Here is a 12,159-nt window from a genome sequence, read left to right on the forward strand (position 1 = left end):
TCTCTCAAATCAATAAAGAGAAAAAATATATATTAAAAATATTTTGTGAAAGATGAAAATTATATGAAATTTATTTTTCAGCATCTAGTTTTTATTGCAACACAGCCACTCCCATCTATTTACATGGTTTCTTTTGCTACTCCATGCTGCACTAGCGGAGTACAATCCTGGAACTCGTTTGTCTTTGAAAGTATGGCTTTGTGCCAACCCAGTTAGTACATTTGAGAACAATTTGATCATAAAGAAAATACCACATTTATTTATGTGCAGTTTTGTTCTTGAGAAACACTACGTAAAATCAGAAAACTGCACCCAGCTGAGCCAGGCCAGGTACACAAATGCATGCAGCTCCAACATGTGGTTGGGAGTCACACCACATCTGGTGTCAACCCACCTTCCACATCCTTCTGACCTCTGCTTCCAGAAGCAAGCTTTAGGTCTTTTTGAAGATAAAGGACTATAGTTATTGTATTTGTGTTTAACCATTTAGTGTATAAAAACTATGCTGTCTTCTTTCTTTAAAAAAAAAAACAAAAACAAAAAAACACCGCTCATTACATTTTGGTTGTGCCTTAAGCCCATACATAAGTCTTGTGGGTTTTATTATGCAGTTTTGCAGAGTGCCGTGATTTTTAGGGTCGCATACATTCCATTATAAAGTAAGACTATATGTGGGGCAGAGACAACATGGCACATAAGCCTAAAGTATTTACTCTGGCCCTTTACAGAAAAGGCTCAACAGACCCTGCTTGAGACCATTGATTTCTGATCTCCCTACCTCATGCAGTTTAGAAATGGGCTTTTACCGACACCGCCAACCAATCCAAGAAGCCAAGGCCGGTTTTATTCCACAATCTTTATTAAGGTAGCATGATGGTCCTGGGCCAGCAGCCTGGACCTTGTCGCCTTAAGAAAGACCTGTGTCAACAGGGCTTGCATCCCTCCAGATAGGGGGCTTAGTCACTTTCAGGTCATCCTTGCTTCATCCCCCACTGAAGGATGGGGCAGAGGGCCAAAGGGAGAGGAGGGCCTGGCCCCTCCCCAGGCTGTAGCAGCTCCTCCATCACAAAGATCCTCTAGCCAGTAGCAGAGGGGAGGGACGCAGCAACCACCAGGGTTACCACCACTTGTGGGGTAGGTGGGCCCCACCACACCCTCTTACAGTTGTATCCAATACAATTAATAAATTAAAACCTTTTCCTTCAGCACTGACCCCCCTCAATCACACAGAAGCTGAGTGGAAAGCAAAGCAAAGAGGAATTGGTTGATTCTTGAATCTCTGACCAGAGGCCTGGGCCCCTCCCTCTGGGAGTAGCTGTGAGCATGGATTATGCAGGGTTGTCCAAAGTGTGTTGAGAAGAGCTGTCCCCTCAGAATATTGGCAATTTCTTCAGAAAGACCCCAATCCAAATGCAGCGACTCTAGAAGGTGCAGCACCTTTATGAGGCACCAGGGCATTTTGGCAGTTGAGAACACGAGAGCCCCAAGATAGAGGGGCCTCAGAAAGGAATGCTGGTGCCTGTAACTACCTACTTGAATTTTGTCTCTGAGCAGCCTGACACCCCCCCCCAGCCAGAACCGGGAGGAGCTGAGCTGGTCAGAGGCACAGAGAAGGAGGGGCCTGACTAGCCACCCAAACATGGCTGGCCAGGCCCCTTAGTGCACACCGCAAGGATAGGTAGGACCTGCCCCCTTCTGTTTAGCGAAGGGCGAATGGAAGGAGCCCCCTCAGACTTCAGTTGTGGCAGATGTGGCGTGGTTCATTCCTGCAGGGAGGGAGGGTGGCAGTGTCCCCTCTGCTGTCAGTGGCCACTGGAGGGGGCCTCTCCGGCGCTACAGGTGGATGGCTGTGACATCTGTGGGAGTGCTGGTCTGGCTGGGCCCCTGGCTGCTGGAGCCTCTGGGGGCTTTGGGGGCTGGGCTGGGGGATGTATGGGCGGCTTCCCTGAGGCTCTCCCTGAGTGCAGCTTCAATCTGCTCCTGACAGGCCCGAAGGCAGTCCTGGGAACAAGGGGCAGTAGTGAGAAGGGACTGGGTGAAGTGGAGGAAGGTCCCCTTGGAGCTAAAGGTCCACTTCCCTCTGCCCCAGCATCTGGCAAGCAGGTGCACGGGATGGACACCTCCCAGCATACAGGGAAGTCTGGGGAGGTTAGGCCACAGCCCAGCCCCAGGAATCAGCTTTCAATTCTCAGAAACTGGCAAGAGGATGTGGCAAGAGGGTGTGAGAGCAGCCTTGCATCTGACACCAAACCCCCCGCCCCCACCCCTGCACACCATTTGGCAGAAAAGAGCGATGAGGGACGGTGCCCTTCAACACACCCAAGACCACTTGCTCTTCTCCAGATGAGGCAGGGGATAAAAGGCCACAGAAGCCCCAAGGGCAGGACAAGGGAAACCTGGAGTGGGGACCAGGTTGGAGGTGGATGCCTCCCTCTACTGGAGGCTCAGGGAATAGCGGTGCTTCATGAATTGACAGGCTGCTGCCCAGCTGCCCACACTCACCACTTCAGTGCCGGTGATCCCTGCCAGCAGCTCTGTGAGCTCATCTCCGGATGTGGACCAGGCACCCAGGCCTTGCACTGCAGCCCCAATGCTGCCGGTGGCAATCATGGATGGCGGATACATGGCAAAGGTGTAATCTTGGGAAGAGGAAGAGAGAATCATGAGGCAAGGAGAACATCAAGAATAACAGCCACGGTGAACTTCCTTTCCCTCAGAAAATGCCAGGCAGCATGAACAGAGCAGGGGGCATACTGGAAAATGCTAGCAGTGAGTAGTGTCAGGGGCAAGGGAGAAAGAGGTCCCCTCCTAGAGGGTCAGGGTCAGGTCCAGGGTAGTGCTTAAGTGAACCTGGCCAAGAACCTGGTGTGGAAACAAAACTAGGGTCAAGAGACCTGGGTTCTGCTCCCAATTTAATCACCACGGAACCTTGGGCAAGTCATGTCTCTCTGAGCCCTGAGTCCCCACCTACATATGTAGTGGGGGTCTCTAAGATCCTATACAGCTCTGACTGTGCTCTGCGTCTTCTCTGCACTGAAACGGGGGGCCCAAAGGGGATATACTTTTCATAAATTTTGAAAGGCATATAAACCAGAATCTCCTAGTTACTTCTGACCCTGATTTGGCAAAAATGTGCCTAGAGATATTACCTGTAGCACAGAGGGCCAAAAAGGTCTGAGCATGCTTTTTGACCAAGGCCTGTCGGTCACTGGGCAGAGACAGCCGGTGCAGGATCAGGGCCAGGAAATCATGGGCAATCACAGCAGCCAGGTCCCACTTGAGCTTCCCCAGGACCAGCACCTCCCAGTCCTAGAGATTGGAGAAGAGGGTGGGGTCAGTGTCTGAAGAAGGGAAGGGAAGGGAAGGGAAGAGAATAAAGCAGGAAGCCCATAAAACTTGAAGGTAAAGACCCTAGTTCTGCTTCTGGATTTAGGGACTGGCACTGTGGAATGGGGAGTCCAGGGCAGGGAAGAGCTGGGGACATTTGCTTTGAGCATCTATTCATCATTTACTAGATGCCAGACTACATGCTATACACGAATTGTCTTTTAATCTTGTTTGGTTATCTTGGGGCCAATAATATAGACCTTCTCCTGACTTCATCCAGGGCTCTGAGCCCTTCTCTAGCCAGGGTTGAAAGAAAAGACTGCAGCAACAGATACCACCAGCATCTCCATGAACCTGAGACTCCTTTGGGGTAAAGCAGACTATAATCCCAAGGATTCGTGGAAAGGAAAATCACCACTAGCCTCTCCCCCAACTCTGCATCCCAGCCAAGCCTATACCTCTTGAAGAAACCGGGGTAAGCATGAAGCCACACCACCTCTGATACAGCCACTGAACCAACCCTGAGGTTCCTCAAAGGGGAGGGTTGCCCAACCCAACACAACCCACATCCCCTTGGTGGGACATCAGGGTTGGGTCCTGAGATATAACACCCTACTCCATCCCCTGTAGCTGGAACCCATAGTGCCTAGTGCCATTTGAGTCTCAGAGATGTGGAGGCCAAGCCAAGCAGGACGGGTCTGGATGATCCCTGAAGGACCGAATCCTATCTCCACCTGCACACGCCTGCATACTCCTGTTACGTCCTAGACAGAAGCTGAGAACCCCAGCCCAATCCACTCATCTGGAGTTCCCAGTCCTGGCCCCGTTTCTGAGTTGCACACATGAGGATTTCTTCATTGTTTTATCTCAGGAAGGAACTCGTGGGTTTGACCCCTTACTGAGACAGAAATGGCAACCCCACCCAACCTCTTCCAGGCCCCCGCCTGGGTGTCATCCTCCCAAATCAGCCCCAAGCCTCACAGGGCCCCACAGAAAACAGCCTGGCCTGGAGCCAGAAGTCGGCAGAGAAGCTAGCATTTTACTCCTGGTGCCTGTCCCAGTGGCCACACTCCTAACTCAGAAGTGAAGAGAAAGCACCTCGCCTCCAAGGAAACATCTGGAAGGCAACTTGGAGTGGGGCTCCCCCTGTGGGGAGGCATGGGGTCCTGTGTGAGGGAAGGTGGCCACTCTACCCTGTATCCGGGCAACCGGAGAATCTTAGCCCTAGTTTGGCAGAGAGCATGCCCCTGGGAGGAATGAGCTGCTGCGGCTGGCAGCTCCCATCACCTCCCCAGCCTTAAGGCCACCTGGGCCAGCCAGAAGCCCCAGATTCTCTTCATCTGCTTCAGTGCTGCGGAGGCAGGACCCTGCCTGCCCTCCTCTCGGCCTCAGCCTTCTCTGCTTCACGAGGATCTGGACTGATGAGCTCTCTGAGGTCCCGTCCAACTCTGACCTTCTAGGAAACCACCTGCACGCTCCGCCCCCAGCGCAGGCAGAGGGAGTGAGGGGAACAGTACTTTCTGCCTGTTCTGAAAAACTGCCCTCACACAAAGGCACACATACCATCCCAATCTTTTCACAAAAAAAGGAAGTCCCCTTTTACCTTCTAGCCCAAACCCCTCCAAAAACATCTTTCCCGCTGGCCCTGGAAACCAGCTCCACCTTGAGACTTGCCAAAAACTACCAGATTCATCACAAAGAGCTGTGGGGCCTCCCAGATTCCCAACTCCGGCCTCCTACTCCCATCTCCGAGAGCTACTTGGCAGGAAGAGGAATCCTGTTCCTGGACAAGCAGCAGTCGGGGGCCCCAGTACCCTGGCTTCCTGGCCAGCCAATCACAGCAGCCTGCATGCTGCCCTCCTCCCCGGGAGATGGGGCCCAGAGACTCCTCTCAGGGTCAGGAGAAGACTTGGCAGTGTAGAGCAAGGTTGAGGAAGGTGCCTGCTCACCCACCCTCTCCCCCAGGCCCCCCAGGAGATGCCCCAGATAACCTCTTCCAGATCCAAGCAGCGCCCTCACCTCTCCAGGCTTTGGGAAAAGAGAACTGGTAACTTTCCTGCCCTGCCTCGGAAGAACCCAGCCCAAGTTCCCAGCAAGAGGCCCAGGGAGCCACTTCCCAAACCACAGGACTGACAGCAGCTCCCCACAGGGTTATGAAAGACCTTGGTCAGAGTGGGCGGGCCAGGGGAGGGGGCATCATTATCACATAGGAAGCAGCTGCAGCTCAGCTCCCTGTCTGTCCCTTAACTCAGCCTTTGGCTAAGGGGGAAAGGGAGAGATGATTCCACCAGGCCTGAGGCAGCTGCTCAAGTTCCTCAGAATGAGGATTAGGAAGGAGCTTTCTCTTCTGGGATGTACTAGGAAGGAAAAAAGGTGGGATGAAACTCCTTAGGCCCTTCCTTAGAGCAATCAAGGGCTGGGCTTTAATCTGCTCTGGGAGTCTTTTCAATCACAAAGTCCACACTGGGATAAAGACTCACCCAAAGCAGGCCCCCTCCCCCACAAGAAGCACATTCCACTCCCCCACTCCAGTGGGGGTGTGCAGACATGTCCTTCTGCAGCCAATAAATAACTCATGATGGTTGTGTAAACCCAGAGGCAAAGTACTAGTGAGTGTAGACATGCAGTTTGACTTGTTGCTATCTGGGGGAAAGACCAAGAGAAATGGCACCCCCTGGAGGTCAGGAAATGGGGAGTTAGTTCATGCTGGCAGCTTAAGCCTGGGCTGGGGTTTCTCTAACCATTACACTTTACTGCCCCACCTTTTGTCCAAATATATAATCTCTGCGGTCCTGAACCCTCCCCAAGGGGAGGGGGGCAGGAAGCCTCTGAAGTCTTAGCATTCCTTTTCCTGGAGAGGAGGCAGTATGTGTTGGGGGTGAGGGGGTGGGCGGTTGGTTATGCACGCACCCGCATCTGGCGGGGAGAGACAGCGTGGTCGGTGTAGATGCACAATTTTTCGATGGTCAGGGGAGTAGTTTCGCGCAGCTTGGAGGCTAGCAGCATGCAGACCGCACCCAGGAGCTGCAACTGCGCCTTGTGGGTGGGGACACAGGACAGGTAGCGATCCAGGTAGTTCATGGCCAGGGGGAAGACTTCCTCCTCACAGCGCTGCTCCTCACATACCTGGGGGGGGAGGACACAGAGTCACTTCTGGGCAGGGGCGTGGGAAGCACAGCAGCACTAAAGGTGAAAGGGGGGCGCTGAAAGGAAGCGGGACGGGGAGCAAAATGTAAAAATGACTTACAGTAACAAGGACTAATACGGAGGATGCGCTTACCCCAAGACGACGCCCCCTCCCACTTCCTCCGTGTTGCCCCCCAACCAAGGGAGGTACAGCAGAGGCTCTCTTACGAAGGACTCCACACTGAGACTCCCCTCCCCCACGGGGAGCCCAAGGGCCACCCACGGTAGCCAGAGAACTGGGACCTTACCCCCGTTACCATCACCCGCTGCACACACCCAAAGGGAAGGGAGGAGACTCCTGCCGCTGCCTCCCGCACTTTTCATTTCCCTGATCGTCCAACAGCGCGCGCACCACCCCCACAGCCTTCCCCGCCAGAACCCCGCGACAGACGCAAGAACCGGCTCTGAGGCGGGGGCGGCCGAGCCCAGGGTTTTCCAGGCGCGCTCTCCTAAGAAAACGGGGTGGGGAAGGAAAGCAGGAGACGCTAGAAAAGCCGGAGGGGAGAAGGCGGACCCTGTCCCGCTTTCCCGGCCGAAGAGAGGATTAGTTAGGGTGCCAAACCACTGGCAGTCAGAGTCGGGGTTGGGGAAGGGAAAAGGAGACGCAGCCGGCTAGGGTGGCGCGTGAAAGGCCAGGCCCGGGGGTCTGGGCCCCCGTAGCATCTCGCTGATGGTTGCTGAGACCAGGATGTCCCAACAGGGCGGCCCCGGGATGTCCGGAGCCGAGGACGCAGGGACGGCGGGGGAGGGGTGACCCGTCCAGGCAATACCTCCAGCATCCAGTAAGCCAGCATCTTCCGCATGTGCGGCTTGATCTCCCTCTGCACGCACTGGAAGTAAGAGGCGCGGGGCACGTAGCGCTCCTCCAGGCGGAGCAAGCTCTGCAGGACACGCTGGTCCCCCAGCAGCCGCGGGTCCGGCCCGGCCCGGGGCGCGTGCCGGGTGCCCTCGCAGCACAGCAGCTCCATACTTGGGCAGCGCACGGAAGGACGAGAGTGCGGGCTCGCAACCCAGAACGCAGGCGGCGGGCCGGAGAGAGCGGGGCGCGGGTCTGGAGCTGGTGCTGGCACTGCGCGGTGGAGCCCCGGCCCGCCTGCGTCGGCGCGCGCGCCGCTTCCCTGACAGGCGCCCCGCCCCTCGCGACGGTGTAGCAACCGTGGAATGCTCTAACGTCACACGTTCCAAGGGGCGGGGCCGCCGGCGCCCCAGACGGAAAGGGCTGGCGGGCGCCCCCTCCCCCCCGGCGGCCACATTGGTTGTCGGGCGCGGGCCGGCCGGCTTCCGGTCGCCCCGCGTTTTATGACCACCCGGTGGAGAGAGCTTTCCAGGAGGTGGTCCTCTCCCCCACCAACGTGCCCTCCCATCTTGCCTCTCTGACATTAGTCGCCCAGGAAAAAAAACTTTTCTCCAAAGGTTATTCATTCATTGGTCAAACCCTAATTCACCCGCGCTTGCTCTAGGGAATAGGAAAACGGATAAAATTACTCGTTCTTAGCGAACACGGTTCTAAGCACTTAACGCGCCATAGCTTACTAGATCCTCACAAAAACTCCGTGAGTTCGGTATTATACTTATTTTGCAGATTAGAAAACTGAAGCACACTAACAGTCATCAGTCTGTGGCAGAGCTGGGATTGGGAAGCCAGCAGTCTGGCCCCAGAATCTGTGCTCTGCACCATCGGTACCCCATTGCGGCCCGTTAATGCTGTGATGGCAAAGCCCGCACCATCTGCATCACCTAAACGCCGGTGAGAAATGCAGACTCTTAGGCCGACGCCTGACCTGCAGGATCAAAATCTGCATTTCAACAAGACCCCCCGCCGGGTCCTGGCCACATGAAAGTATGAGAAGGCCTAGTCCAAATCAGCACATTACAGAAATACAACAGGGCGGAAAGGCCACGGATTCAAGGCCTCACCTTGTCATTAAGTCTGCTCTGTGGCCTTGGATGAGCCCAGAAAGTCGGCCTTAGCTTCTGTTTGAGGAAAACGTGGGTGGAGAAACTAGATCCTCTCTGAAGGAGTTTCTTGCCCAGACTCTATAAAATCTTCCAATTGCCATTTCTTCTACCTCCCAAACTTTGGGTTACTTTGTAGTTTCCCCAAAGCTGGATTCCACGTGACTAAGAGGCAGACCACAAGCCTCCAGTAAGGCTCCCAGTGGGAAGAGGCCTTGGGGAATTCCTGCCTCTCCTGAGGTCCTCCTTGATAGGAACGGACACTAATAAGAGGCAAGTTCTGTGCTAAACATTTTCTCAATGAGAAAATTATTTTTGTATATAATACATTTTACTGTTGTTCTAATATCATGGAAATATTCATTTGCATTGTAAAGAACTTAGAAAATTCAGCCCTGGCTGGTTTGGCTCAGCGGTTAGAGTGTCGGTCTGTGGTCCAGAGAGACCCAGGTTCGGTTCCCACTAAGGGCTGGTACTTTGGTTGCAGTTTGTCCCCGGTCCTGGTTGGTCGTGCGGGTGGCAGCCACTCAATGTGTCCCTTTCACGTCGATGTTTCTTTCTCTCTCTCTTCCTCTCTCTCCCTCTGACTCTGAACAAAATCGGAAAAATGTTCTCGGTGAGGATAAAAATAAATAAAAATAAAAAATAATAAAATTCAATGGAAAAATATCCTCAGGTGAGGATTAAAAAAAGAAAAGAACTCTTCCAACTGGAAAGATGAAAAGTAATTTATTAGTAATAAAATTTATATGTTATTTGTTTTAAATTCAAGAGCTCCCATTGTGCCAACATGAATGTGTGCCATGCACCTTATCTAACTTGTAAATCTTTCACTCCTATCTTCCAAAATACAAATATGAAGTTTTAGTTAATTAATCATAAGATTGTACTCTTTCATTAAAGAGAATAATATATTTTAAACTATAAAGAATGATATGAAGTTATGGGGACACAAAGATGTTGACATGTAAGACGTTGTCAGAGTGCAGGAGGACTAAAAAATGTAGCTTTTGAAGTAAGTACACAACCAGAAACCAGATCTGTCCTGAAGGAAAGTGTTTCTTTACTCTCAGAATTATTGTTCAGGTTAGAAGTTTATCTTTGATAAGAAAGTAAATCATTATTAAAATTTTTTTTCCAGTTTTACTGAGGCATAATTGACATATATATCAATTGTATTAGTTTAAAGTATACAACATGATTGAACATGTATATATTGCCAAATGATTACCACAATAAGTATAGTTGACAATTTTTTTCTTGTAATGAGAATTTATTTTAAAATATTTATTGAATTTATTGGGGTGACATTGGTTAATAAAATTATTTAGGTTTCAGGTGTACAATTCTATAATTATGATGAGAATTTTTAATATCTACTCATTTAGCAACTTTTCAAATGTACAATACAAAACCGTTAACTATCATCACCATGTTGTACATTATATTCCCAGAACATATATATATTTATCTTATAACTAGAAGTTTGTATCTTTTAACCACCTTCATCCATTTTGCCCTCTCCTCAATCCCCACCTCTGACAACCACCAATATGTTTTCTGTTTCTCAGTATGGATTTTTATTTATTTATTTTTATTATTATTTTTTTTTAATCCTCACCCGAGGACATTTTTCCATTTTTTGCACAGATAGAGTGGGAGGGAGAGAGCGGAAGAGAGAGAGAGAGGGAAACATCAATGTGAAAGGGACACATCGAGTGGCTGCCACCCGCACGACCAACCAGGGCCGGGGACAAACTGCAACCAAGGTACATGCCCTTAGCGGGAACCGAACCCGGGTCTCTCCGGACCGCAGGTGGATGCTCTAACCGCTGAGCCAAACCGGCCAGGGCTCAGTATGGATTTTTAGATCCCACATATAAGTGAGAGCATACAGTATTTGTCTTTCTCTGTCTGACTTATTTCACTTGGCAAGTTCCATGCATGTTGTTGCAAATGGCAAAGTTTCCTTCTTTTTAGGGCTTAATCATATTCCATTGTATAGATATCCCAAGTTTTCTTTATGGAGAAAGAAAACTGGTAAGATGAAAAGTAGTTTACTAGTAATAATATTTTTATACTTTATTAGACATTTACATTTCTTATGAAAATCATTACGTATTATGCCCTTTGCCCATTCTCTTATAGTACTGCTTGTTATTCTTATTGATGTGCTCTTACATTTTAAGGGTACCCTTTTCCATATTTTTTTCTTTGTCATATAGCTTACACATTTTTTTAGTTCACTATTTGCCTATCATTTTTTGGTTCATGGCAGATTTCTTTTTTTCTAACAAATATAAAGTACTTTATATTTATGTAGCCTTCTTTAATGATATTTTCATTAGTGATTTCTGCCTTTGAATCATGCCTTTCCACCCTAAAATTATACAATTACTAGAAGAAAATGTAGGAAATACTTATAGATTATTTATTTATACAAGGGAGCTGGTTGAAAAAGCAGATTTATGGGCCCTGCTTTGGGGCTTTTCATTCTCAAGCCTCTGTGATGAGGCCCCCAAAATCTGCATTGTCAAGAGTTCACACAATAAAGGTTTTTTTTTAATGTGTAAATTGTTACCTCCATTTATTCGGTGTATCATATTAAGTGAGGCTCTATTTACTTTTCCCCAATTATCAACCAATATATCCCATGGCACTGATTAAACAATCTGTTCTTTATTTCATTCACCTCCCTGCTATAAGCATCCCTGGGTCTGGTTCCTGCATCTTGGATGATGCCTTATTTTGGTCATTCACAGCCAAAGACTTTCACTGAGATCTGGCCCTCAGAATTCCTGCTATTTTTGTCTAAGGAATCTCAGCTGGTCTTAATCCCAATTATTAGGGATAATGGTGCTTAATAAAGACACCAAAAGCTCATTTAGTCTGAAATGACCACTGCCGTCCACTTCTAGAGAGTCCTGGCCTTCAACTGAAGCAAGAGGAATGCTAGTTAGACAACAGAGAAATAGCAGGGAAAACTCCAATTAGACGATGACATAGGAAGAAGAAAGCAGAATGCTCTCTGCAGATCTGCAGATCTCTAAAAGATGCCAGGACCTGTACTGCCCTCCTCATATCCTCAATCCATCCCCTTCCATCACTGGTCAGCCCATTTATCCTCTCTGCTCAGTTTATTCATCTTTCAAGGCCCAGCAGAGGTCTGTTCTCCTCCAGGAAGCCTTCCTAGAACAATCCAGCTACAGGAACCAACCCTCTGGCCTCCAAACTCCTGCAGATCCCACTGTACGTGCCCTGCATTGGGCTGGTGGTTCTGGACCTGCTCTCTCTCCCTACCCACAGTGTAAATTCCTGCAAAGGGGAAGACAGTCCACATATACTGATATCCACTGTGTTCTGTCACTGGGCAGGGTGTTTACCATGTATCATTTCACCCTCTAAGAATTGTTTTCAGATGGGAAAACTGAGGTTCACTAGAATTAAACAACTTACTAAGTCTATTTAGCTCCTCCCAAACGATACCCTTTTAAATCCTATACTGCTCTCCTTCAGGACAGGAATGGTGTCCTGTGTGTCTGTGTCTCCTCTGCAGGACCAGGCACTGTGCTGTGACCACCAGCAACAATAACAGCCCTGTGTGGAATGCTCACTGTGTTCCAGGCACGGTACATAGCTGGTATGTATTAAACCATTTCATTTTCACATCAACCTTATGAGAAGTACACT

At 49.9% G+C, this 12,159-nt stretch overlaps 1 protein-coding gene across 3 annotated transcripts in view; it reads right to left on the reverse strand.

Moving 5' to 3' along the window:
• Nucleotides 1-83: 83 nt before the first annotated feature.
• CCND3 (cyclin D3) overlaps nucleotides 84-12,159 on the reverse strand; it is a 97,674-nt gene continuing 85,598 nt past the window's right edge. The window contains exons 1-5 of one of the 3 annotated variants that reach the window (XM_036248388.1): nucleotides 7,284-7,593; nucleotides 6,238-6,453; nucleotides 3,150-3,309; nucleotides 2,503-2,639; nucleotides 84-2,001 (exon numbers count right to left, since the gene is read on the reverse strand). In XM_036248388.1, the coding sequence (XP_036104281.1) occupies nucleotides 1,834-2,001; nucleotides 2,503-2,639; nucleotides 3,150-3,309; nucleotides 6,238-6,453; nucleotides 7,284-7,481 (879 nt within the window). In that variant the 5' untranslated portion in view covers nucleotides 7,482-7,593 and the 3' untranslated portion in view covers nucleotides 84-1,833. The other 2 variants (XM_036248390.1, XM_036248389.1) reach the window with 2 other exon arrangements.

Source organism: Molossus molossus, unplaced genomic scaffold (genome assembly GCF_014108415.1).
Source record: "Molossus molossus isolate mMolMol1 unplaced genomic scaffold, mMolMol1.p scaffold_m16_p_8, whole genome shotgun sequence".
NCBI classification, from domain to species: domain Eukaryota; kingdom Metazoa; phylum Chordata; class Mammalia; order Chiroptera; family Molossidae; genus Molossus; species Molossus molossus.